Source organism: Lipomyces chichibuensis (genome assembly GCF_038497645.1).
Source record: "Lipomyces chichibuensis strain CBS 12929 unplaced genomic scaffold V1513scaffold_23, whole genome shotgun sequence".
Lineage (NCBI taxonomy): Eukaryota > Fungi > Ascomycota > Lipomycetes > Lipomycetales > Lipomycetaceae > Lipomyces > Lipomyces chichibuensis.
This window is the reverse complement of record NW_027117475.1, coordinates 54,735-76,650: the sequence shown is the minus strand read 5'-3', so window position 1 is coordinate 76,650 and position 21,916 is coordinate 54,735. Positions and strand designations below refer to the sequence as shown.

General features: G+C 44.8%; 9 protein-coding genes across 9 annotated transcripts; 2 read left to right on the top strand and 7 right to left on the bottom strand.

Moving 5' to 3' along the window:
* Positions 1-7: 7 nt before the first annotated feature.
* On the bottom strand, positions 8-6,606 carry V1513DRAFT_129650 (uncharacterized protein). The gene is made up of 6 exons (XM_066894184.1): positions 6,538-6,606; positions 6,321-6,430; positions 5,901-6,233; positions 489-5,843; positions 299-427; positions 8-245 (listed from the first exon to the last, which is right to left on the bottom strand). The coding sequence occupies exons 3-6, from the start codon at positions 6,167-6,169 to the stop codon at positions 107-109; spliced, it is 5,892 nt and encodes a 1,963-aa protein (XP_066752721.1). The 5' UTR covers positions 6,170-6,233; positions 6,321-6,430; positions 6,538-6,606; the 3' UTR covers positions 8-106.
* A 536-nt stretch (positions 6,607-7,142) lies between these two features.
* On the bottom strand, positions 7,143-9,101 carry V1513DRAFT_471006 (kinase-like domain-containing protein; the record flags this gene model as incomplete). Its single annotated transcript, XM_066900151.1, has 3 exons — positions 7,143-8,801; positions 8,863-8,985; positions 9,059-9,101. The coding sequence occupies 3 exons, from the start codon at positions 9,099-9,101 to the stop codon at positions 7,276-7,278; spliced, it is 1,692 nt and encodes a 563-aa protein (XP_066752720.1). The 3' UTR covers positions 7,143-7,275.
* Positions 9,102-11,240: 2,139 nt separating this feature from the next.
* On the bottom strand, positions 11,241-12,639 carry V1513DRAFT_129550 (ubiquitin-conjugating enzyme type E2). Its single transcript, XM_066894183.1, has 8 exons — positions 12,530-12,639; positions 12,373-12,411; positions 12,273-12,314; positions 12,160-12,197; positions 11,987-12,101; positions 11,882-11,934; positions 11,691-11,819; positions 11,241-11,638 (listed from the first exon to the last, which is right to left on the bottom strand). The coding sequence occupies exons 1-8, from the start codon at positions 12,532-12,534 to the stop codon at positions 11,508-11,510; spliced, it is 552 nt and encodes a 183-aa protein (XP_066752719.1). The 5' UTR covers positions 12,535-12,639; the 3' UTR covers positions 11,241-11,507.
* A 482-nt stretch (positions 12,640-13,121) lies between these two features.
* Positions 13,122-14,177, bottom strand: V1513DRAFT_381362 (ketopantoate hydroxymethyltransferase; the record flags this gene model as incomplete). Its single annotated transcript, XM_066895066.1, has 4 exons — positions 13,122-13,808; positions 13,859-13,882; positions 13,934-14,038; positions 14,094-14,177. 4 exons carry the CDS (start codon positions 14,175-14,177, stop codon positions 13,122-13,124), a joined length of 900 nt encoding a protein of 299 aa, XP_066752718.1.
* A 357-nt stretch (positions 14,178-14,534) lies between these two features.
* On the bottom strand, positions 14,535-15,960 carry V1513DRAFT_447400 (uncharacterized protein). The gene is made up of 7 exons (XM_066898394.1): positions 15,915-15,960; positions 15,646-15,818; positions 15,542-15,594; positions 15,460-15,486; positions 15,225-15,393; positions 15,092-15,174; positions 14,535-15,029 (listed from the first exon to the last, which is right to left on the bottom strand). The coding sequence occupies exons 2-7, from the start codon at positions 15,730-15,732 to the stop codon at positions 14,960-14,962; spliced, it is 489 nt and encodes a 162-aa protein (XP_066752717.1). The 5' UTR covers positions 15,733-15,818; positions 15,915-15,960; the 3' UTR covers positions 14,535-14,959.
* V1513DRAFT_485623 (uncharacterized protein) lies at positions 15,753-17,383 on the top strand. The gene is made up of 2 exons (XM_066900480.1): positions 15,753-16,697; positions 16,753-17,383. The coding sequence occupies exons 1-2, from the start codon at positions 16,166-16,168 to the stop codon at positions 17,064-17,066; spliced, it is 846 nt and encodes a 281-aa protein (XP_066752716.1). The 5' UTR covers positions 15,753-16,165; the 3' UTR covers positions 17,067-17,383.
* Positions 17,384-17,479: 96 nt separating this feature from the next.
* Positions 17,480-19,575, bottom strand: V1513DRAFT_129052 (cytidine deaminase-like protein). The gene is made up of 2 exons (XM_066894179.1): positions 18,612-19,575; positions 17,480-18,557 (listed from the first exon to the last, which is right to left on the bottom strand). The coding sequence occupies exons 1-2, from the start codon at positions 19,169-19,171 to the stop codon at positions 17,906-17,908; spliced, it is 1,212 nt and encodes a 403-aa protein (XP_066752715.1). The 5' UTR covers positions 19,172-19,575; the 3' UTR covers positions 17,480-17,905.
* Positions 19,448-20,148, top strand: V1513DRAFT_426057 (uncharacterized protein; the record flags this gene model as incomplete). Its single annotated transcript, XM_066896148.1, has 3 exons — positions 19,448-19,707; positions 19,764-19,878; positions 19,927-20,148. The coding sequence occupies 3 exons, from the start codon at positions 19,448-19,450 to the stop codon at positions 20,146-20,148; spliced, it is 597 nt and encodes a 198-aa protein (XP_066752714.1).
* Positions 20,002-21,474, bottom strand: V1513DRAFT_479932 (FAR-17a/AIG1-like protein-domain-containing protein). Its single transcript, XM_066900316.1, has 6 exons — positions 21,182-21,474; positions 21,099-21,127; positions 20,896-21,044; positions 20,656-20,837; positions 20,555-20,603; positions 20,002-20,491 (listed from the first exon to the last, which is right to left on the bottom strand). The coding sequence occupies exons 1-6, from the start codon at positions 21,319-21,321 to the stop codon at positions 20,348-20,350; spliced, it is 693 nt and encodes a 230-aa protein (XP_066752713.1). The 5' UTR covers positions 21,322-21,474; the 3' UTR covers positions 20,002-20,347.
* Between the last annotated feature and the right edge of the window lie 442 nt (positions 21,475-21,916).

Genomic DNA, 21,916 nt, shown 5'->3' with positions numbered 1-21,916 from the left:
AAACCAATCAAGCATAATACAATCCTATTGCACAAAGACAAAGACGGATGACAACAATAACAATGCTAATCTTATGCCATGCTAGTTCCAACTTATCGTATAATAATCACATCCCTTCCCATCCTCCATTATCGACGGTACTTTCAATTCTTCTCGCGATCTGGCTAGCTACTCCATTTTGTAGCCAGATGTTGCGTATCAAATTCTCATAACGTTTCTTACTTAAGTAGAGGGGCCGTCCGCGCCTGTTATGTCAACGTTAACACCGTACAATTTATCAGACTAGTTAAGAACTCACTTCAAATTGGGATCAACTTCACCATGAACGTCCAGGTACGGCGCCACAACGAAACTTCCTTGCCCGTCCTTCAAAAACAAGATCGTACATTTCTTAATGAGCAAGAAAATGCCAATATATCCCGCGCACCTAAATCAATTAGTGTCAAGTCTTCCACGCTAAATTTTCGCAAAATTTTCGAAAAACTTACGATTTCATATGCTGGTTACACTCGCCGCTACCTCTCTCATCAACGCAGCAGTAGTTCTGGCAGCAAACAAGAGTCCCGCAAAACAAGCACACGCCAGGATCCTCTGGACTCTTTCCACACTTATTGCATTTCATCTTGCCCACCTCCTGAAAGAACGAGTGCAGTCTTGTTGGTAGTTTGAGCAAATGCAACACTCCAGGATATTCCAACGTAATATTGATCGTTTGCAAACTCTTTGGCCGACGAACAGTGAGTTCTAAGTGTCGACACCACCGTGTAATGATCTCCAACATCGTCTTGTTCTGTTCAAATTGGGTATCACTACCAAATGCAGAAAACATTTCGTCGATGGATGGCAACTTCAGCAGCGTCAATAGGCGGGACATCTCATCGTCAGTTTCAACATCGAGAAGAGCGTCACCGTTGTAACCAAGAGGGCCAGAAACATTCACAAGTATTGCACACTTCCGAAGGAAAGGAAGAACGAACCTCTTAACAATTGAGTAAATGCTCTTCCCGGGCACGATCCTGAAGATATCGGTGAGCGACTCCTGGAAGTACCCACTTTCCTGAAGAATCATATTCATGAAATCTCGCATCTGAAATAGCAATTCATCTGAAACTTCCACCTCCTCACCCACCGTGCTTATCTGTGGAATGTTAAGCCATTCTTTTGCGTGATATATCTGATCTCCCAGAAGGTATAGAACTTTGACAACCTGAGCGATATAGCATAACATCATGATGTGATGAATGTCGACGTCCATCGCTTGGACCATGCATACAGACGCCTCAGCCAAGAACTCAAAAATATCTTCCATCAAAAGCGGCAGCACGATATTGGGGCAGGAGACCGCGTCTTTGTCATACATACACTCCTGTCCAAAAAACAGCTTTCCAATCTGCTGATGATGCATCTTACTGTATGGAATAGAGACACCCATCAATTTATCAATGTTGTCCATTACACTGAAAGAACCGAACGTCAGGGCCGTGGCGCGCAGGTTACGAAGTAAAGCCATCGTCCGTTGAGAAACCTGGTCCAATATAGACATACCAATATCTGTACCGCTTTCTGTTCGATTTGCACCTCGAAGAGCAATTTCCGAAGACGAGATCGTTGCGGCGTAAACTTTAATCAACCGCTGAAAATGTGACAAGTCCTGATTCAGTTTCGTTGAACCCTGTGAGCGCACCAATGCCGAGAGTGCTTTAGAATTGCTCACATAAACATTCTTGATAGCCTCCATCTCTGGGCTTAGACTTCGCCGTTCTTCGAACTCCTGGCTCATTGTACCAAATAGCCTCGGCATGTGCATCCAGCTTACGTCCGCACCTGATGTGAACTTTCGTAAGTAGAATGGCAATAAAGTGGATTCAGCAGAGCCCCGGATACGTCCCCGAACCAAGTCGTTAAACAGATAGACGCCATTTACACAGTTACCACATGTCTTCATTTGAGTAATAATACTCCATACGTCATCAACGATCCAGTCCGAAAATGGTACAGACGTTGTCAATTCTGCATCCAGTGTCTTCTCCACGCCCTTGAAAATTATAGGCAAGAACGCGTTATTTAGGGACTTGCAAAGCGGACACAAGAATTCGCCTTTCTTTGTGTTTTCAGGAGGATTTCGAGTGATGTGCTGTCGGTGCCGACTTTGGATTGCCTCCTTGTACTCCTCATAGCATGAAAGATGCATGATGTGGCCGCAACTAACAGTAACTGGTTCCTTATTCACAGACCCATGCGGGAAGCCTCTTCCAATCGAATTGTCGTCGTCTAACGATACGCTGTCATCCACAGAAGAAGACGGGTTCGATCCAAACGCCGGCCGATCTAATTCTGGCTCACCGGATAATACTTCAGCCATCCACTCCGATGAGTCAAATGGCGTCTGTCGGAACAATGTGGACTCAGTCAGTAAACCAATAGTACCGTATATCTCTGCCTCAGTAGTCGGCTTCCGACATAAAATACATGTTCCAGACGGAAACTTCCATGTCTCTGACTCCTGGCCATCGAGCATATCTTCATCTTCGTCCATATCCTCGTCATCGTCGAATGTTCCTTTATTCTTTTCGGCGAATCTCTGCTGCTGCTTCTGAAACTCTGCCATTATCTTCGCATGTCGTTCTTTGGCCAATCGTTTCTTGCGTTCGGCAGGTGTCTCAGTTTCTTCCTCCATGGTCGAATCATTGCTCTCCTCAACTTCCTCCATGGCCCCACTCACATTCTTGATACCATTCTCAAAGGCCGCAGGCTCCGTCTCCTTAATGATGTGCAAGATACGCTCAACGAGCGGTCTGTTCGCCTCGAACTTGGAATTGTCCCGAATAAAAAATAGCACTTCCAAAATTGTCTGATACTGTCCGTCTGTAGGACCAACCTTCGTGGCCTCGATGTTGCAGGCGTTGTAACTGAATGTCGGCAATCTTCTGTCTTTGTCGGGCACACAAATTTTGTCTTCAATGATGGCAACATGGCATAAATGAAGAGTCAGATTAAGTAGAGACTCCGGTAAAGAGGATGTCGCTGAGAGTCTCTGGAAAGCTACGTTGCAAAGCGTGACGTAAATCATTTGCGCAAACTCGGGCGTGCCAACTATCCAACCTAACCGAGTAAATGGGCCAGTGGTGATACACTCCAAATGTGGCTCGATGACCACATTCTCCACTGGATGCCCAGTTGAGCTGCTTATGGCCTTCTTCACCGCAGTTTCGGCAGCATCCCACTGAGTTGCCGTGTAATGGAAAAAGTAGGGATCCACTTCACTATAGTACTTCGCTATCAATTCGTACGTTCCAAAATCATTCAATCCTTCTGGTGCCTTATATTTCGTGATCTCTCGCAAGATCACTTCAAATTTCTCGTCATTTGAAAGATATTCCGGCATCTTCCTCGCCAAGTCGGAAAATGCCATCGGTCCGAAACACAACACCTGGATGATCTCGCGTTTAATAAGCGCGTCTTTGGTGCGCTCGTAGTCGTTGCCCAAAAGACGCTTGCGCTCGGATAATAGCACGATTATTTCGTGAACGAACTCCTCCATAATATACAGCAACTTGCTTTCTTCGAAGGTCGGATGCTCGACTGCCCCACGGAGCCAATGCACCAGACTCCAGCGTTCAATTATGGTCAGCATGACACGCGATGGATTGCAAGTCGCCATCATGACCTGCACTCCGAATATGTCGCGCGCATACCCGCTGTCTCGCATGGACATATCCCGATAATGAATCTCGTGAGTCCGGAGAGTGTAACCATTACGCACCCACATTCCGACCCTAATTTGAGCAACTAGGACAAGAGTGCGAAGAGGATAATCGAGCATTAGCATTAACATGTCTTCGGGGCCAAAAATAATCGATCTTCCTGGAGCGGGTGGATCAAGAAGAGAGAACGACAGAAGCGCCTTCAGCTGCTCCGCGGACTCCACGCGCCCAAACTCAATCAACCAAGTAAGAAACCCGTGTAGTGGATGATGCATACTTAGAACATAAAATTCAACCGGGAATTGCACAACAGGATACGATGTATTGCTGAAATCCCCGCTGGTAAGAGCATGGAAATGAGGCTCGTCCATGACTTCGCAATTCTGAAACCGGTCGCGCATGAAACCAAGCGACCACATTGTAAGCATTCTAGCTACAGCTCTGATAGACTTGCGAGTTGTGGATTGTGGGCCCTCCCAACAAGCCTTTGCCACCAACCGTGACAGTTTCACAATTGGAGCTAGTACCTGGAAAAATGACACCCATTCCGTGGATTCATATTCGACGTGCTCGTTGATTTGCCGTATAAATGGCGCACATCCTTCAAAGAGAACAAATATATCGGCAACTTGGCTTATTCGATTTTCGTCGCATGAGATGCGCTGTTTGACGACGTTTCTTGTGATAATGTGCTCTATATCGACGAACACTTGCTGAATACGACGATTCTTGAGAGTTCGTCTGTCTGACGGAATCGACGCCGTGAGATCCACTGAGCTAGGTGGACCCACCCTGCCCTTAGTCAAGTATGTGTACAATATGGCGACAAATGACGAAAAGTGTTTCTTAACAATTTCGGTCGCTATAGTTGGACACGTGAACAATTGCGTAGACAAAACCATCATTGAGCAATTCGGTTCCCGGTCAGCTAACATATAATATTCAACGAGTTCCGGATATAGCTCAGCAAAATGCATGCCCATTGTCGATTTGTAATCCAGATTTGATATCATAGTTGACATCAGCAAATCCCTGATTGCGTACCGCGCAGTCTTCCAGAAACGAAGGTCGAATAACATTAGGTAATCTAACCGCAGTCTTCTAGAATCTGTATCCTTCGCCTTTGCAGAACCGGATGCCGAACAATATGAATACGAAGTCGAGTTTTCAGGCTCTGAGGACCCCAGCCAATACTGGGGTGCTGACATGTCCTGTGCCACGCTAATACCTTCTGCACTATCAAGCGGATTTTCGTCATGACCTTGAATTTCTGCGATACCTTCGACTGTTCCCATCGGTCCAGACGGAATACTCAGGTCATCATCAGGATCATCAAAATGGCCCGACAGCTGATATAACGGTTGCTTGATTCTAGTAGCAGTCGACCCAACCTGCCAGGGTTGACAAAGTGACTCGCAAATAAGATCTCGCAGCACAAAGTGATGTCCAACCAATGGCGATGTCGCAAGATCGTTCAGCCATTCAAGCATAGTCCCACACATGTCTTCTCGGAATGTATCTCGTGTCGAACGAATGCTGACGGCGAGTTGTAGTCGATCAATGATCTCACGAGCAGCGATCAGATCTTTCAAATTGCTGGACGTACTGACAATCTTTCGGCCAATAGCATCGACCTCCTCTGAAATAAATTTGCCGTATTCCTCTCGTCTTCTTGTCGCACGCATAACTATCTGAATGACATCGGTAAACGAATGTTTTTCATCGTTCCACAACACCAATGCAAATTGTCCGTTGTCTTTATCTGTTTCTTCTCGTCTGCCACCGTAAACATTGGGATCTAACGCGAAGGACTCAAAATCTTTCCGAATCGACTCCTCATTTTTGCAATCTTGATAACTCTGAGGCGAACAAGAGAATACGTCAAGTATGTAATCCAATGTTCGAGCAACGGTTCCACGAATACTCTCAATCAAATTATCTGGCAGAGGCTTCGGGGGCGCTTGTGCAGCTGAATAGTACTTGCAATTGACGTCTCGCAACCAAGCTTCCGGGTCACCACAATCGCAAACTCCACCGCCATCCTTTTGTGAGATTGAGACTGTGACAGTATGGCCGACGTGATCGGATGCATTGAAGCAACGCCAGCAAAGAACGCAGGTATCATCTAGACCGCATTCCCTAGCCGCCTGTTAATTGCCTCTCCTGATAGAAACTATTGACTAATATCTGACGTACTTGCACTTATAGGTCGGTTCTCCTTTTTGGAACTGATGCATACATGGTCGCCCAGGATGCGAAGGATCACCCTCACCAGTTGACATCTTCCATTCTTCAGTGATGGCAGGTGGCCCGTGTGGGAAAAAAAATGATAAATATTTGCCATTTGCTGAAGTTGAGTTGAACAGGATCCGTAAAAGCGATCGCTTGGACTCATCTGTATATAAGAAATCGTGGCGGGCGGGCATTTCTCGCAAGTAGCGAGATAGCGCCTTGTCGTCGTACATTTTGATGATAGCTATGGGCAGGAGTTTTGAGGCTAGGCTTGTTGCAATCTGCGATGCGCACGATCTAGTGCCAATGTCAGCGATATTAGGTGCAAAAGACCACGCGTGGCGAATATTAATTGTCCATCCAGTAAATCCTTTATTCACGAACCTTGTAGAATCTGTGGAATCGGAATTCGGATCTGGTACAGTCGGCACAGCAGCTCGCAAAGCCTACCGGCTTCGGTCAATGAATTGAAATCAGCTTGGAGTGTTCTCTGTCTTCAATATCTATTAGTAAACATATTTCAAATATAATACAACTTGCAGCATTACTAGTGTCCACTAGATTACGCGAACGCTTGCTGCATTGTCTGGCACCACAATACCTCAAAGTATAATGTGTTTTATAATACACACAACCGCCGACCATTCAGCTGCCGCAAACGTTTGATTATTCGCAATTACACGCAAATCTTTACAACTCTGTAAAGTAATCTATTGTGAATGGCGACACGTAATGGTTATACGGTGCTCGTATAGTGCTGTGTGTCTTCGTGAGATTGTTATTTCAAAGCCGAAACCTCCGCTGTAGGTTCTGGCGTCATCGCTGCCGTTGGGAAGTGAGCTTCAGCGAGTTAAACTTAATTTGTAAGGGACCTCATGTTAGCTGACATTATAATAAGAGTCTCGTGTCTGACTTCATGAAATTAATGGATATCCCGTACTGCTGCAACGACAACCTTCCCCGCCATCTGGTCGATCCATTGCTTGCGGCAGAACTAAGGACAATGATTTAATGAACGGATGATAAGATATGCTGACAGATATGTCTGTATGGAGCTTGTGAGAATAGATCATCCCTTTTTTTATCGATCCGGATAATTCACAATCCGATACTTGGCAGAAGATTTATTATAGAGTTAAAACTGTTCATACATATATCATTAATGCATCTAATCTAATCGTACACCACTCAGAACATGACTTGAGACAATGATTTCACAAATATTTACAGCAGACCTCTCAGCTTTTTTCATAATGTCATGAATTCCTCAAAATTGCGTCAACAAATGATGCGCTAATTAAGATGCAGACTTAGGATATCGCAACCTGTTTCAATTTTATTAGTTTTTCAATATGACTCTTGCGCCATCCTTTCCTAAGACCCCCGGCTCGGTGGGTCGCGGACTTGATGGTCGAATTTTCTTTTTCGACAAGAACCCAGCAAGAGACGACGTTTTCGATAGAAGATCGTCGTCATCATCAAGAGCCCTAGCAGCATAGTGGCGATGATTGTGATAAATAGCACCATGCAGGTGGTGAATTGCTTTGGCCTGGGGATGCGGATACGTGGATGCGTGACGCTGATGGCTGCGGTGATGGTGCTGATGGCTACGCGTGGATGATGGCAGGCTTGGCGGTATGTGTGTGGGATACTTAAATTCGTAGTGCTGAGGAATGGACGATGGCTTCGCAATTCTCAAGTCCGGGATTGGATTCGACGAAGACGTATCGGACGATGCCAAAGAAGGCGAAGAAACAGTGGATAGCGTCGAATCTGACAAGTCGGACGATGACCAAGACGAGGATGACGTCGGAGACGAGGATTGTATCTGTTTCGGCTCTTCAACGTTCGGAGAACTGATTTTAGTCGGAGGAGAAGGACAGCTATTTTGAGAGGCAGGTTTCGAGTTGCTCGTTGCAGTCTGAGCTGTAGAGAAATCAAAGACTTCAAACATGTTTTCGATCATCTTATGCAATTCGGTTTCACGCGCACTGATGTCGCCCTTTACCTGTGTTCGCTTTTTGCTTCGTCCTCCAAGCGGCGTATCTTCCAACAGCAACTCCTCAAGTTCGTAGGTGGCGTCGAAGTTGGTTCGATCCTTAGATGGCACAAATACAGGCGCGTACTCCTTTGCTTCTAGACCTTCGCGAGTATATATCTCAAAGAACGGCTCTTCAAAGAACGACTTCAGTCCTGTGGCACCGAGCCTGGTTGTGGGGGCAACTTTCAGAAGACCTTTCATTGCCTGCTGTGCTTCGTATGAAACGGCTGGCGCTGTGTTGTAATACTTTGGGCAAGCTTGTCTGATCTGGGAAATCAGTTCTTCTTGTCCAGCTGCCGGAAATGGGCGGCGCGAATATATGCATTCATACAAGACAACGCCTAACGACCACCAATCGAGAGCGGGACCATAGCCTTCCTCAGAGTAAACTTCCGGGGCTAGGTATGCCATAGTTCCTGATTTTCCATGGAGCATCAGATTTCCTGCGTCTCCTTCTGAGCTGGTGTCACATTGATGTCGTCTTCGAGGCATCTGTGTTGCGACGTTAAAATCAGCAAGGGATACATGACCTTCCGCGTCGAGTAAAATATTCTCGGGCTTGATGTCCCGGTGAACTATTTCGCGTGCGTGAATATAATGAAGCGCGCAAGCAAGCTCGGCAATCCAGAAACGAACAGCAGATTCTGTGAATGATCGACGACTAAGATGAAAGCGCAGGTCACCTCCCGTCATGAGATCGACAACGATGTACAAATATTCAAAGTCCTGGAAAGAGTAGCGCAGGTTGCAGATGAAGGGATGTCTCAGTCTTTCGAGGATGCGACGTTCACGGATGATGTTTCGGACGCTGTCGGCCCTGACGACTATATAATGATTAGAAATACCGGACTTGAAAGCTACTAGGTAGGATACTAGTACACGTACTTTCGTCCTTGCGGATGTACTTCAATGCATATTCCACTTTTGTTGTCTTATGCTGTACTATTCTGACTTTTCCAAAAGCACCTCGCCCTACGATTCCCGACAATCGAAACTGCTGGAGCGATACTGTGACAGCCAACAAATCAAGTTAGCTGCCTTCCTGTTACCGGAGTAGAGGAAAGAATATTGGTGTACTAACGTGCAGGACTTTCGGCATTCTCCTTTGTTGGCGTATTGCCCATGTTATATACAGAATATGATGCAAATCCTGAGACAGAAATCCAATGCGATAGATGAAGGGGACTGCGTAACGAACGACAGGGGATGAGGAACTATGTACAGGACCTGGCGGCTCTGGCGGCGAGTAATTCGTAAATGACGGAGCTTGAACGAACTCGCTGCAGAAAGCGGCAGGGCAAGCTCCTGATATAGAAGCTGTTGCAAAAAAAGTTCGGGCGTGGATTCGTACAGGGTAGGTACAATCAAGACATGCATGCAATCGATACGACCCTGACATTATGATAGAAGCAAGCCTATGCGTCAGCTTGATCGCTCAAGGGCGCAGGCAAAATGCCTCATGTCGTATGATTCAAGGGTCGATTGTGTTGTGCATTACTATTTTGTTACAATTACAGGGGTCCTCGCCGCAAGCGAAAGAACAAGCGCTTTAGTTTGTACTTACGCTTACTCCCCCATTTAATGACATAATGATAATGAGGTTGTCGACCCCGAACAGTGTCCTCCTTAACCCCATCATCGCAAGCGCACGAACATTTGGGATGGACTTTCATCTTTGCGGCTATCTCATTCAATAATATTTGGCCTGGGATTAGATTTAGAGATATAGCGAGTACATCATAGTAAGGCTTTAAGGCTCCAGATGAGGCTGGGCGCTAGTCCCGAAACCACCTAGCTTCCTCACGTGCTTTGCCACGCGGCGACCACGCGCAACGCCACGGGCCACCACATCCAAAGCTAAAACTTCTCCACGGGCGGCGCAATTTTGACAGCAACGAGTGCACGATAATGGAATATATAATATATATATATTCATTAACTATCATTCTACAAAACATATACATATATATAATATTTCGCATGGAACTGATGCTTGGGGAACAACTGTTGGTTGCGATGCCTTTTTCGCCGCGCACTTCAACTAAAGTTCGCTTAGCCACTTGCTTCGTGACACTCTTGTACTACCTGACCTGCCATTGTTCCTGGCTGCGTCGGGATTGCACATGCAATAAGCTGTGGGACTGTTATTCTGCCTCAATAACGCGAGAACTTTTAATCGGCTGTGCCTCTGGCTAGCTATGTTTTCGTCGTGTTTTGTAGACCAATAATCATCTGGATGTTGGGGCCCAACAATAGGACTGCTCGACATGCAAGTGCTTTTGCATTCCATTAACTGGCACGCACTGCACCACGAACATGGAAGAAATCTCCAGATAGCGCACTACTAGCAGCCGCATTTTACCTTGAAACAACAACATTCCAGGTAAACACGAGCTGACGTCCCACATAAGGATTCTCAGCCAGTCCATGTAGTAGTACGAACGCAAACGAGTCCCGCAACAAAATTCTGTGTGAAGAGTACTTACTGAGAGCTTCTCCAACCGGCCGCACATCTGAAGAATTAGAGTACAAGCAGATACATTGCCGCAATGGCGTGTTTATCAACTTCTCTGTCTCAGACTGAAAAGATAGGGAACCTGGTGGATAAAGTGCGAAGCCTCACGTAGCCTTTAGCTGTCCTACTATGTAGACCGCCTACTATCCATAGGAACACATTGTTAGGAAGGCCAGGAAGATGCACAACGTTTAACAGTCGCATTCATCCGAAACTACAACCGACAAGCTATGTATAGACTAAAGAGATTGCCAATTATGTGCAGACTCAGAGCGACCGTTGGCATTTCGCCAACACCCACTGTCTCCGACATCGCAAAAGTCTCTGATCCTTGTCAAAACGGTGAGCTTAACTACGGCCCAAGTTGGTTGCTCATCTGGAAAATCATGCATGTCTTTGTCTTAGTCGCCTATAATTTAAGTGTAACATCGTCCCTTACTCTCCGTCCAATTAAAATAGATTTCTACCATAGCACATCGTAGCACGTATAAGCGAGATATTACGCCTCACATAACAATAGTTCTCAATAAAGCAAATACAAACGACATGCGCCTGAACAATGCATGTAATAATCCACGATACTACCCTAAAACGCCTAAAAAAAGTAAAGTACAGTGCAATCCGATATGCCGCAGCGGCGCATTCTTGATGCTCGCCGTCAACCTCCAGAAAAATGCGACAGCCACATACCGGTTCGCCACCGAAGTAATCAATTAATTACTTTATACTTAACGTAAATAACTTCGAGGAAACTTGACCGTGCCAAAAATTTGCTGACCAGTTTGCCGCACTTTACCGCATCCAACTCCGGTATCTTCCACACATAATCCGAAGAATATATGCATATATACAGTAGTGGCATTAACAGAATCCCAATCCATCAACATCGTTGCTACACTAGATAACCTAGAATCTCAAAAGAACCAACTGCGAAACTCCCATCCGTACGCCAAATCCGTAACATACCGCTCCGGCTCGCAATTAGTGTACGACAAAATGCAAGTTTGCGCACTAGTCAGACTTCCATCTGTCCGGCAGGCTCCTCGTCGGACTCGTACGACCCGACTGAACTCATTTCTTCGTCATCTGAAGATTCATCGTCGTCGTTCTCCATGGCCTCGGCGCTAGCGTACTTGTTCACATAATCTATACCTTGTCAGATCAAGCCTACACATAAAATGATTCCAACGCAACTCACCCTTGACTTTGTTCTCATACGCTTTTGGTTCACGCATCAGCAAAGCCGCAGCTTCTCCATTCAGGGGGTCTGTAGGATTGGGATAGCGCAACAGCTGAGGTAAAAAGACCTCGAAAATGTTGATCATATCTGCCATCCATCTTTAGCCTACTAGCACAACAATGATGTACATATATACTCAACAAACTTACCGAACATTGGGCTCCACGTCTGATTGATGACGTCCAAGCAAACCGATCCACTCCTGTATCAGGTAAGCTCCACATACAGCACGAAAATGGCACGATTGCACGTACAGTTCGTCAATATTGGGATGAAAAATGCGGTTCATAAATCCGATCGATGGCGACTTATACGGGTATTGATCCGGTAACTCGACATGGACCTTCCACAACCCGCTCTGAAAAGGCGCTATATGGATGGTTAATGTCATACAATACACAAAATATAATTGGAAATTCGCTCCTACTTTCTTCCGGACCCTTAAACCGGACATAAAACTCCTGCCTAAACTACCAATTAGCTATATCCAAGCATGTCCAGACATCTTTCCATATCAACTTGACAGCGTCAAGTACGTACATGCTTCCATTTACAAGCGTAACTTCATAATCGCTCATAAGCCTATTGAATTAATTAGCCAAAAGGGCACCATTACTGTCACAACCTGAATCGCACTTACAATTTCATGACATCCGTTTCAATACGACGCTTAGGAGAACTACAGTACAGGTCTGTCAGTACTATTTCCAAATAATATACATATGCAGCAGTAAATCGTGGTGAACTTCGCAGCGCTGTCTCTGAAATTCCACACGGTTACGTTAACTGGGACGTACCTCATAACTAATCCCTATATTGTAATGTGTCTTGCAAAATGCTAAAGTCTCTGGTGAAAGGCGTTGTCACTCGTGCGTAGGATCTGAATGAATGATTATGATATTGTAAAAGGTTTGCCAAATTGTGAGTTACTGTGATGTGTTAACTGATGCAAGGTCTACAGAGAGCGGAGGCGGAGACAAAAAGCACGTTGGTAGTTGCACATATTTAATCATATGGCCTGGCGGCAGTCGGGAAACCTTAAAGGCTTGTTGGAAGTGCAACTCCGGGCCGAGTCCGAGGTTCTAATGTTTAGGCATTTGTCAGTGCCATGTAGTGTAGTATTTAATGTCCTAAGCACATATAATATCTACCATTTATGGACTATTAACAACTCTCCCGTGATGTAGGGTTAGGGTAATTCAAGCAATCTGCTGGCTCATCTTTAACAACACAGTGCGACAAACCAAGTGCAGTAGGTAGGTTCTTCAAATTGTCAGTAGTATGGTGGGCACACGCGAAACAAAATGCAGAATGTAATTTATTATGCGATTCCAAGAATTGATGTTAACTACAAAAGGACAATGCAATACCACTATTCAGTATTTGGCTCTACATGCCACTGCTCGATACCTTTGCTGCTGCGAAATCTATTTCCTCCAGCTTCTTTATATCATCCTCATTACGCATAGAATACGAGTGTTCTTCTGCTGGAAACGATCTTTGCTTAACGTCACGTACATATTCGGCGATGGCGCCGCTGTTCGTTTCAAAAGCGTCCGCATACTTCTTGACAAACTTCGGCGTAAACCGATCAAAGCTGCCCAGCATATCCAACTGCACCAAAACCTGACCAGAACATTGATTACCCGCGCCAATGCCAATCGTAGGTATTGTTAGCGCTTGTGTGACGAACTTCGCGACTGGCGCCGGAACCGCTTCTAGAACTATTGCAAAGCACCCAGCATCTTGTAACGCTTGCGCTGAACGCAGTAATTTCCGCGCCCCAATAACTGTCCTAGCTTGCACTCTGAATCCACCTAATGATGCGCTGCGCTGCGGTGTAAGACCAATATGACCGAGTACAGGGATTCCAGCAGTTGTGATCTTCTTGACAGTGGCAGCCATTTCAATGCCACCCTCCAATTTGACTCCCTCCATATTAGCCTCACGTATAAGGCGTATTGAGCTTTCAAGCGCCTGTTCCGGCGATACTTCATACGTGCCAAAAGGTAGATCCGCAACAAGAAATGGCGCTTTGGAGCCTCGCGCCACAGCACGACAGTGAAACACCATTTCCTAGAGCCGTTAGAAACTGTAGACAGCAGAATTGAGTTTCAATTTCTTACATCCATGGTGAGCTGATTTGTGTTCTACGACGGTGTTAGTAGTGCCTTCATTTTCTGTAATCGTGTAGAACTTACATCATAACCTAGAGCCACCATGGCTAGCGAGTCTCCGACGAGAACGAGATCCACGCCTGCTCGGTCGGCGACTATTCCTGATGGAAAGTCATGTGCCGTGAGTGACTATAACCTTGTCAGCATTAAGTAATGTATTGCAAGGACATTAGACGCAACGTACTGCTATTGGGATATTCTTCTTGTATAAACTCCTTATCGTGTTCAACGTAACTTTCGGTCTCTGATGCAATAACTCCTCAGCCATTGGATGACTACTATATCGCCTGCTACTTCTGTAAATAATGTCATGAAGAAACAATGCCCTGTTTGTGCGCGTTGCTGTACAAAGTAGTTGACACGACGCAAGCATACATCTACGGCCATTCATCCTAGCTGTAACTCTCAATCGCCCAAATAAACCGAGCTTTAAGGACAATTGCCAGAGCTGATGACGCCGCGGTACAGAATGGCTATTTGGGAAATCTCGAGTGACAAGAACGGCGAGGGATTGGGATGTATTTATTCTAGATTCGCGTGCTCATTACTTCGATGTAGTTTTTATACTGCTTGTGAATGTCCGCGATAGACCGATGGCGCTGTAACATTTAGAGTTCAATTTATGTTCTAGAGTTCAATTTATAGTCTCCTCGCCTCCAACTGAAACCCCGGGGCTCGGCTCGCCTTAGCCAACTGTCGTCTGCTGATTAGGGGACTGGCCCCGACGGAAATGGTATAAGTATATACGGTCGGTCTCGTTACTGCTATCAGAATTAGCGCGGGGTATGTACATATTTAACAATTAAGCATTTAGAATTGGCATTGACTCAACGGCACTTTTATACACTGAGTACATCCTGAATTGATCAAATCATCCAAGCGCAGCTAAAACAGTCCCCAAGAGGTTGATGACGGCGCGATGACAAAGAAAAATGGCAGAGCGCACTACTGTTATTGTGAGATTCCTTCATAGATACAATAAGTAGCACTTCCCTAGCTATATACTCTGCTTTAATATGTACAATAAGACCATTCCGAATAGACAGTGTCTCATATATCCAACATCTCCGCCCTCGCTTCCTCCATGACCTCGTTGATTGCTTCTATTAGTTGCTGCCGTCTTTATCTCACTTGATGTTAGAACTCTTCGCTACAAGGACAAACTGATTCGTTATGATATACCTTGTGAAGTCTTCGGTCTCTGCCTGATATGAAATTTCTGGTCTCTGGGCAGCTTGTAGTCGGCTCGAGAGCAGCTTCACCGTCTACATCCTGTTAGTGATTGCATATTCCACGACGGTATGCCAGAACTTACGACTTCTAAGTTTTCTTTCTCTAGATTTTGCACTTGTCTTATTATGTTTGATAGATTTGTTTGACCGATTAAATTCAGTAACCGCTCTTGCCTGACAATGTCGCTTGACACATCTTGGAAACCTTCCTGTGATATTCGAATAACCTGTTGAATTTCTTCTATTGATATACTGCTCATTGAAATGTTAATCATAAAACATTAATATGATGAGCGAATTCGACACACTGACACGTACATTCCGTTGGCATAGTCATTGATCGCACTGGTTGCCAGCAATTAGCCATGCTTCTGTTTCTATTACAACTATAAATCCATACCTTTCAAACTCATGATGTATTTCCGTCCGTGTAGCTTGCGCAGATGTGAACGCCTAGGGCTTACTGAGTCGAGATTTCACTGCAAGGTTAATCAAGGGTATTACCTTCATGTATTCCAACGCATTGTCTGGATTGGCTTCAATGTCCATTAGATCATTGTTGTTCTGGTGTTCTCCGTTTGCTTGCATCATAAATGGTCAAAAACTAATGTGATAGAATCAAACCTTTTGGACTTGGTCTACCCGCAATGAAATAGCATCTGGAAAGTGCGGCTCAGCTGGTTGTAAGATTAGTCGTGACTTTCACGCAACGACCGCGACCGCAGACAATAATTGAGTGGTGGGTCACATCTTTTCAATCAATTTAGGCTTACAGCACGTAACAGAGTGATTATTAACAGAATAACTATAGCATCTGGTCCTTGTTAATAAGTCTGCGTTGTTTTCTTATGTCAAACTCGAGATTGCAGATCAGATTTCAACAGTGCCAGCAACATAAATCTCACCGGCCGATTTTGAAGAAGTATATCAGTTCGATTGCAAACGCTGTTTCTCAACTCATTTTACAGTACCTGCATCTGTCATTTGCCAGGTTTGCATATATTATTAGCCACAATCTTTCTTGATGCAATTTAAGATGGGTGGATCATCATTATTTTCTTTTCGCAGGGGACCGCATCGTCACAGTTCTCTTCGCAGCAAAATGTCATCTGTATTCAACAGTAGATCTGTCAGAAAGAATATGACACCACTGACATTTAAAGCACTTCAGCAAATACCAAAAGTTGTTACTGAAGATCACGTCAGATCATACTTGTCTTCCTGTCCATTACTAGAAAGCCCCTATGACATTTCTACGACCTCTAGTTCCTCGGCCACAGCACTTGGTAGATTTTTCGAGGATGTGTGGCGCACGCAAGACAATATGGAAGAGTATTCGGACATGATACATGATATACAGCTTCTCAGCTTGGTCAAAAGGAAGGCGGATGAGAACAACCTGTCGTATTCGGACATCGAGTTGATGCTGCGGTTTATTAGAGTTTTGAAGAAGGATTATCAGCTGTCTAGGTGGTCTGACGAATCCTTAGTCGCATTTGCGGCCGAAGAGGTTTCAATTCGGAGATATCATGCCGTGGAATTAGTCACCGCAATTGGTGAGTTCGTTTATTTGGATCCCGGCTGATAATGTTCTTAATATTTGTGCTTTAGAGTCAGACAAACATGGATCGATGGGATATACTCGTATGTGCCACAAGCATAAGCTTATTAATTGCAAGTGCTCTCATATAAAAGACCTAGTGTTTGTTGCTCGGCAAGAGGAACCAGAGAATGTCATAAAGGAGGGTACCAGTAGCATGAAGGTCATCAAACATCTGCGTTCTAAAATACTTGGTAGCAAAGCCAGTACGCCAGTTACTCCAACTTCAATCCGTATATCGTTACCTCGGTCTACAATTTCCAGTCCGAAAGGACAGACGGTACAATCAGAGACCGTAAGGGTGCAATGCATAGACGCAAAGTGAATAAATGAGAAGTTCAGCAGTTCAGAAATAATTCTGTGCTTTCATAAGTTTTCAGCTCTAATTACTGTGTACCTATCATCATATTGATGTGTTTTACTGTCTTTTTATCTGTATTCGGTTACATTTTACAATGGCAGCGTGTTCTAATCATAGTGATTCGCCCAATCATACTTATCCAAAAGTCAGGAAATCATTAATAACTACAGCCCTGCACACGTTTTCTTCGCTTCCAGTCTCTCCACGATATTCCCCGCAATAACATGAGCAGTCGCCATTATAGAGATCATAGGATTGGCACCACTAGCAGATGGTAAAGCGTTACTGTCACAAATAGATAATCACACTCCCATAATTCTCCACATAGTGTTTCAGCAGAAATCATTGAACTCGAGATTATTCTGCGCGTACTCATCTGGTGGGCGGAGCCAATCTGCGAAGTATGGTTATCGCAGCCATACACATGCAGGAGGGTCCAGGCCCGTTCCAGTCCGTGCCAGTCTTGAAAGTAATAAAATTTGGAAAATATACCTATCAGCGACCTAGCATTTGCGAATTTGGTGTTCCTGATCAGTTACGATGATTGAACTTCCAGATATCTATAGCTATTGCTAAATCATTGCTGAGAAGGCATATATGGCGGAATATGCTTGACACATCAGTGTCCGCATTCCGAAGTAACCTGCCAAGCATGAGTAAGTAGCAGCCATCGTTCTCTTCAAGGCAAAGACAGGCATGGCACAAAATCCAGTCATTTTGAAGGAAATGAAATCTTCTCCTATCTTACTACAAATGTAGTGCTTATCATTCAACGAAAATGGTCACTTTTATATCTAACCCGTCTAAATTAAGACAACGCCTTCTTCAGGAGGCGAATACTGCCTCAAAGTAACGCCACCTTCTTTTAACACATTAGATGACTTGTCATCCATGCTGTAGGAACGTGAATACACAACTTCTTTCAGACCCATCTGGACGATCTTTATGCTGCAAGTCAAGCATGGACATGTGTTGCAATAAAGAACAGATTCGTCCGCAATTCTCTCTCTGCCAGATTCCATAAGAGCGTTTTCTTCTGCGTGTAAACATAGGCAGGTTCCCAGATTGCTTCCATCTGTTCCACCGGAGTTACAGCGCATACATCCTCCTTCGTTGCAGTTTTTGATCCCTCGCGGGGTTCCATTATAGCCTGTCGCTATTACGCGTTTGCCTCTAACCAATACACATCCGACGCGTCTTTTCATACAATTGCTCCGTCTGGCAGCAAGGTTGGCCAATTCCATAAAATAAGCATCCCACGAAGGACGAAGCCGTAACTCATCGCACAAATTTAAATTCGACAATTTTACATATAATAATTCAATTGACTGAGTAGCGTTGAGAATTTGAAGCCGTGACTTATACATCAAAGGCGCCAAGGCATTTGGACTTGCGTAAAGATCATAGTCGGATATTTTCGTAAAGGCATCCAGGGACATGGCTTTTTCTCCCAGACTATATTCAGATTAGATTCGATCCACACCAAACAAGGTTAGGAACGCGACTTACAGTCTTCGCTTGCTTTTATATCGGTCATATCTAACCATTGTTGGCGACTGCACTGCTATAAGCAAGAAAAAAGGCCTGGGCGAAAGCACTTCCACTGTCTCCACAGTATGAATATTGGTGGTAACAAATTTGTCGCGCCATCGTTTCGTTACGAAATCCAACAGGTCCGCGACTGAATCGAACACCACATATGACGATCCGGGAACATCGCTCTTGTTGTACGACATATCGCCCGCATCTTTTATAGATGCTTCTCGTCCCAATGTATCTCCCTGGTGGAAAAGTTGTTCAACAGCTCTTGATTGCGGCGCACTGAGTTCTGACGAATCGGAATTTGTGTCATTGTCTGGCGATCCAATGTCGCCTGCCTGCTGTCCCTTCCCAGTTGTAGGTAAGCTATTTGTGATTCCGTTATGCTTCACTGCTACTTCATCAGGCGGCAGATGTGATTTTGCACTATGGGTTGATCGAACATAAAGACGCGTAAAACCTTGAATGATTAAATACCGGGCGACTTCATTCTTACCAGAATGAGAAGGACCACAAATACCAATAAGCATATCAAAATCGGTCTGCTCGAAACAAATGCATGAACGCGAGCGAAAGGACTCTACGATGCCCAGCCGCTAGTCAGTCGATGGGCAGAGGCATGTTTGTCGCGATAGCGCGAACATTTCATGAGTAAACTCTAATTAGCTGTGATGGCTTTACCTGTAAGGCTACCCCATTGCTTACAGCCAGAGACATACCTCAGCGACATATTGCGCCTCGACAGGTTTATTATACTTTGTATCAGTATCGGGCATATGCCTGTCTTAGTGGCTTGGAAGCTATAGATGGGTGACGATCTGGCAAATACTTTGACGACATTGAAACCTGCAGGATCTGATCCCGTTTCGAATTCTAGTAGATCATCATCTGCCCCAGATCGTATTCACGCTTCGTCTTCGCAGAGTCAGAGTCATGTTGATCCTTCGACTATTACGACGCTCGAGGATGCGATAGAATATATTGATACCGTAGTTGCTGGTGATGTCAACGCAGTGTATAGACTACGAAGAATGAGAAAACATCAAGAGGATCATGAATGCCAATGGTAAGGATAAATATGTAGTGTATGTGATAGAATGCGCAATATTAATACAAATTTAGGTATGCTGGACGGGTTGCCATCATTGAGAAACACAAGAAACGACGAGAAGGACGGTTAAAACTGCAGAGTATGCTCTCTCTAGTTGGTGGTGATACGTCGGAAACACCTTCCGAGGTTCGTAGCGTTCGATTGCTATCGAGAGTTGGTCTAACAGATGCCTAGCAACAAGCTATTGAGGACGAATGCAGAGAGTTGAAGGAGTATGATAGGAAAGTTCACGATGCGTGTACTTCTCTTGTGAAGTCGATGAGCCTTGAGCTAGCGGACCTGCATATCCCACTGTTCTGCAATGGCATACCACGCGAAACTGCAGAGGCAGATCTGAAACTCTCGGGATATCGTAGACAAGTCATTGAGCGTTTGGAAGAGATTGCATCCATCTGAAGCGCCATAGAATCGTTATATTGTCTTATTATAATGCAACTCTAACGATGGATGCATAGTCTGACTGAATTTGGATGACTCACATCGCCGAATATATATACAATGATCCAGCAATCAATAGCTCATAATTCTAATACTATGATGTCTCTATGCCTGTGCGCATGGATGCATCGGGAAAGGCCGATATTTTACAAGCGAACTAGGCTGTCTTCTCCGTTTTCACCACTTGAGCCTTATTCAGCACTGAGTGCAATTTTCTCAGCCCAAAAAAGACGCCGTAGAGAATGCTGATGGATACTGCAAAGATCAACGCACGCTGTTCGGTAGTGACGATTTCAAAAAGCTGACGAAAAAATTATGGTTAGCTGTTCATGTACGAATTCTTGGGCAGCATGATGTTGCGTACCGGGTAGGGGAAGTAGCTATTTATGGAATATGTTTTATGGACCCACATCCTATTCATTCATGTTAGCATGTCTCGAACGAGTTAATTATGCGTTGTCATACCAATATCCGACACCTGCGGAGGAGTACAAAGCCAAGACCGTAAGGGGCGAGGCTGTCCAGTTTGGTGAAAAATATAGGAAGTCGATGAGCAACAAAATAGCTGGCGCCCCGTGTAATCCAAAGTCAATTTGAGGCGGCAGGGAGAATGTTACCGTCTTTGGTACCAACAATTCCCTATTGAACTGATTCGAGAAAGTTTAGCAGATGTCGGACTATTATCTTGTGTGTAATTGTACTTACCGCCGAAATACTTCCATAAAGAATGCTAATCAAGACTTCTGCGGGAGCAGACAGAAGTAGTAGTATATTTTTTACTCGCAGCAGAGATGGCGACCCAACAATATTTGCTAAAAGTCCGATCGTGACCGTAATATAGCTTGCAATGACGCCTGGTTAAGATGCTTGTTAGACTTTGCCATTACTGAGATTTTCTTGTCACAAACCGAGGATTGTCAAAAACTGTAATTGTCCGCTACAATGACGTTTAATTATCAGCTCCAAAATAGTGTGAATAGATATCATTTACCCATATGATTGGTTGATTGGGATATCTGCAACCAGCACATAGCGCAGATCCATATTGAATATCACCGCTCCCAATGCATAGAGTCCCGAAGACCAGGACATCATAGTAGGCTCTTCGCTCTCTGTTGTAGTCATTGCCATTATATAAAGATTGGGCTGATTGCAGTAATATATGTGTTATTAAACGTTAATTGTATACAATCCATGTAGACAATGCCAGAAGCAGAAGAACGCGAAAGAATCGACGGAAATAGCCTCTATCAATTTGCTATGCGGCTCTCCGCGTCTTTTGTGCTGCGAAGACGCTGCGGCTTAAATACCTGCCCCTCTCTGTGTTCCTGAGTTGTCGCGCGTGCCACACAAAGCCAGTCGCGTCGGCTGACGCGTTGTCAGCGACCATTAATGCGCAGAAAATAATCAGCAATGCCTAAAAGGAAAAGTCGTGACGACCTAGAGAAGTTTCAAAATGGTCATGGAGGCCTAGATGTTTTGAGGAAGACATTTTCAAAAATATACTCACTGCACGATTTTCTGCAGCAATACGTTAGTGATGAAGTCCTGCTGCTACCAGATGATCCGGAAAAATATGTACTAGTTCTGAAGACCACAGTCGTTGCCATCCACGGTGAAGCAGCGCTTCGTGCCGCCAGCCGCTTTCGTGCTGGTGGAGTGACTATAACGCCGTCTTCACGGAAGATCAAGGAGGTAAAAATGAAGGGCGGTCCACAATTACTAA

What these genes read in the sequence shown, in the direction of transcription:
- V1513DRAFT_129650 (XM_066894184.1), bottom strand. Translation starts at nt 6,169, where the DNA reads ATGTACGACGACAAGGCGCTATCTCGCTACTTGCGAGAAATGCCCGCC. An exon ending in GAACCGACCTATAAGTGCAA is followed by an intron (nt 5,844 to 5,900) that starts GTACGTCAGATA and finishes ACAGGCGGCTAG; the next exon opens with GGAATGCGGTCTAGATGATA. An exon ending in GAAGTTGATCCCAATTTGAA is followed by an intron (nt 246 to 298) that starts GTGAGTTCTTAA and finishes TTGACATAACAG; the next exon opens with GCGCGGACGGCCCCTCTACT.
- V1513DRAFT_129550 (XM_066894183.1), bottom strand. An exon ending in CATCCCAATATTGACGAACT is followed by an intron (nt 11,935 to 11,986) that starts GTACGTGCAATC and finishes TACCTGATACAG; the next exon opens with GAGTGGATCGGTTTGCTTGG. An exon ending in GACGTGGAGCCCAATGTTCG is followed by an intron (nt 11,820 to 11,881) that starts GTAAGTTTGTTG and finishes GATGGATGGCAG; the next exon opens with ATATGATCAACATTTTCGAG.
- V1513DRAFT_447400 (XM_066898394.1), bottom strand. Translation starts at nt 15,732, where the DNA reads ATGATGCAAGCAAACGGAGAACACCAGAACAACAATGATCTAATGGAC. An exon ending in ATACATCATGAGTTTGAAAG is followed by an intron (nt 15,487 to 15,541) that starts GTATGGATTTAT and finishes GCTGGCAACCAG; the next exon opens with TGCGATCAATGACTATGCCA. An exon ending in AGAAAGAAAACTTAGAAGTC is followed by an intron (nt 15,175 to 15,224) that starts GTAAGTTCTGGC and finishes AACAGGATGTAG; the next exon opens with ACGGTGAAGCTGCTCTCGAG.
- V1513DRAFT_485623 (XM_066900480.1), top strand. Translation starts at nt 16,166, where the DNA reads ATGCAATTTAAGATGGGTGGATCATCATTATTTTCTTTTCGCAGGGGA. An exon ending in GGAATTAGTCACCGCAATTG is followed by an intron (nt 16,698 to 16,752) that starts GTGAGTTCGTTT and finishes TTTGTGCTTTAG; the next exon opens with AGTCAGACAAACATGGATCG.
- V1513DRAFT_129052 (XM_066894179.1), bottom strand. Translation starts at nt 19,171, where the DNA reads ATGCTTATTGGTATTTGTGGTCCTTCTCATTCTGGTAAGAATGAAGTC. An exon ending in TATAAAAGCAAGCGAAGACT is followed by an intron (nt 18,558 to 18,611) that starts GTAAGTCGCGTT and finishes ATCTGAATATAG; the next exon opens with TCTGGGAGAAAAAGCCATGT.
- V1513DRAFT_479932 (XM_066900316.1), bottom strand. Translation starts at nt 21,321, where the DNA reads ATGGCAATGACTACAACAGAGAGCGAAGAGCCTACTATGATGTCCTGG. An exon ending in ACAGTTTTTGACAATCCTCG is followed by an intron (nt 21,045 to 21,098) that starts GTTTGTGACAAG and finishes CATCTTAACCAG; the next exon opens with GCGTCATTGCAAGCTATATT. An exon ending in TTTATGGAAGTATTTCGGCG is followed by an intron (nt 20,838 to 20,895) that starts GTAAGTACAATT and finishes TTCTCGAATCAG; the next exon opens with TTCAATAGGGAATTGTTGGT.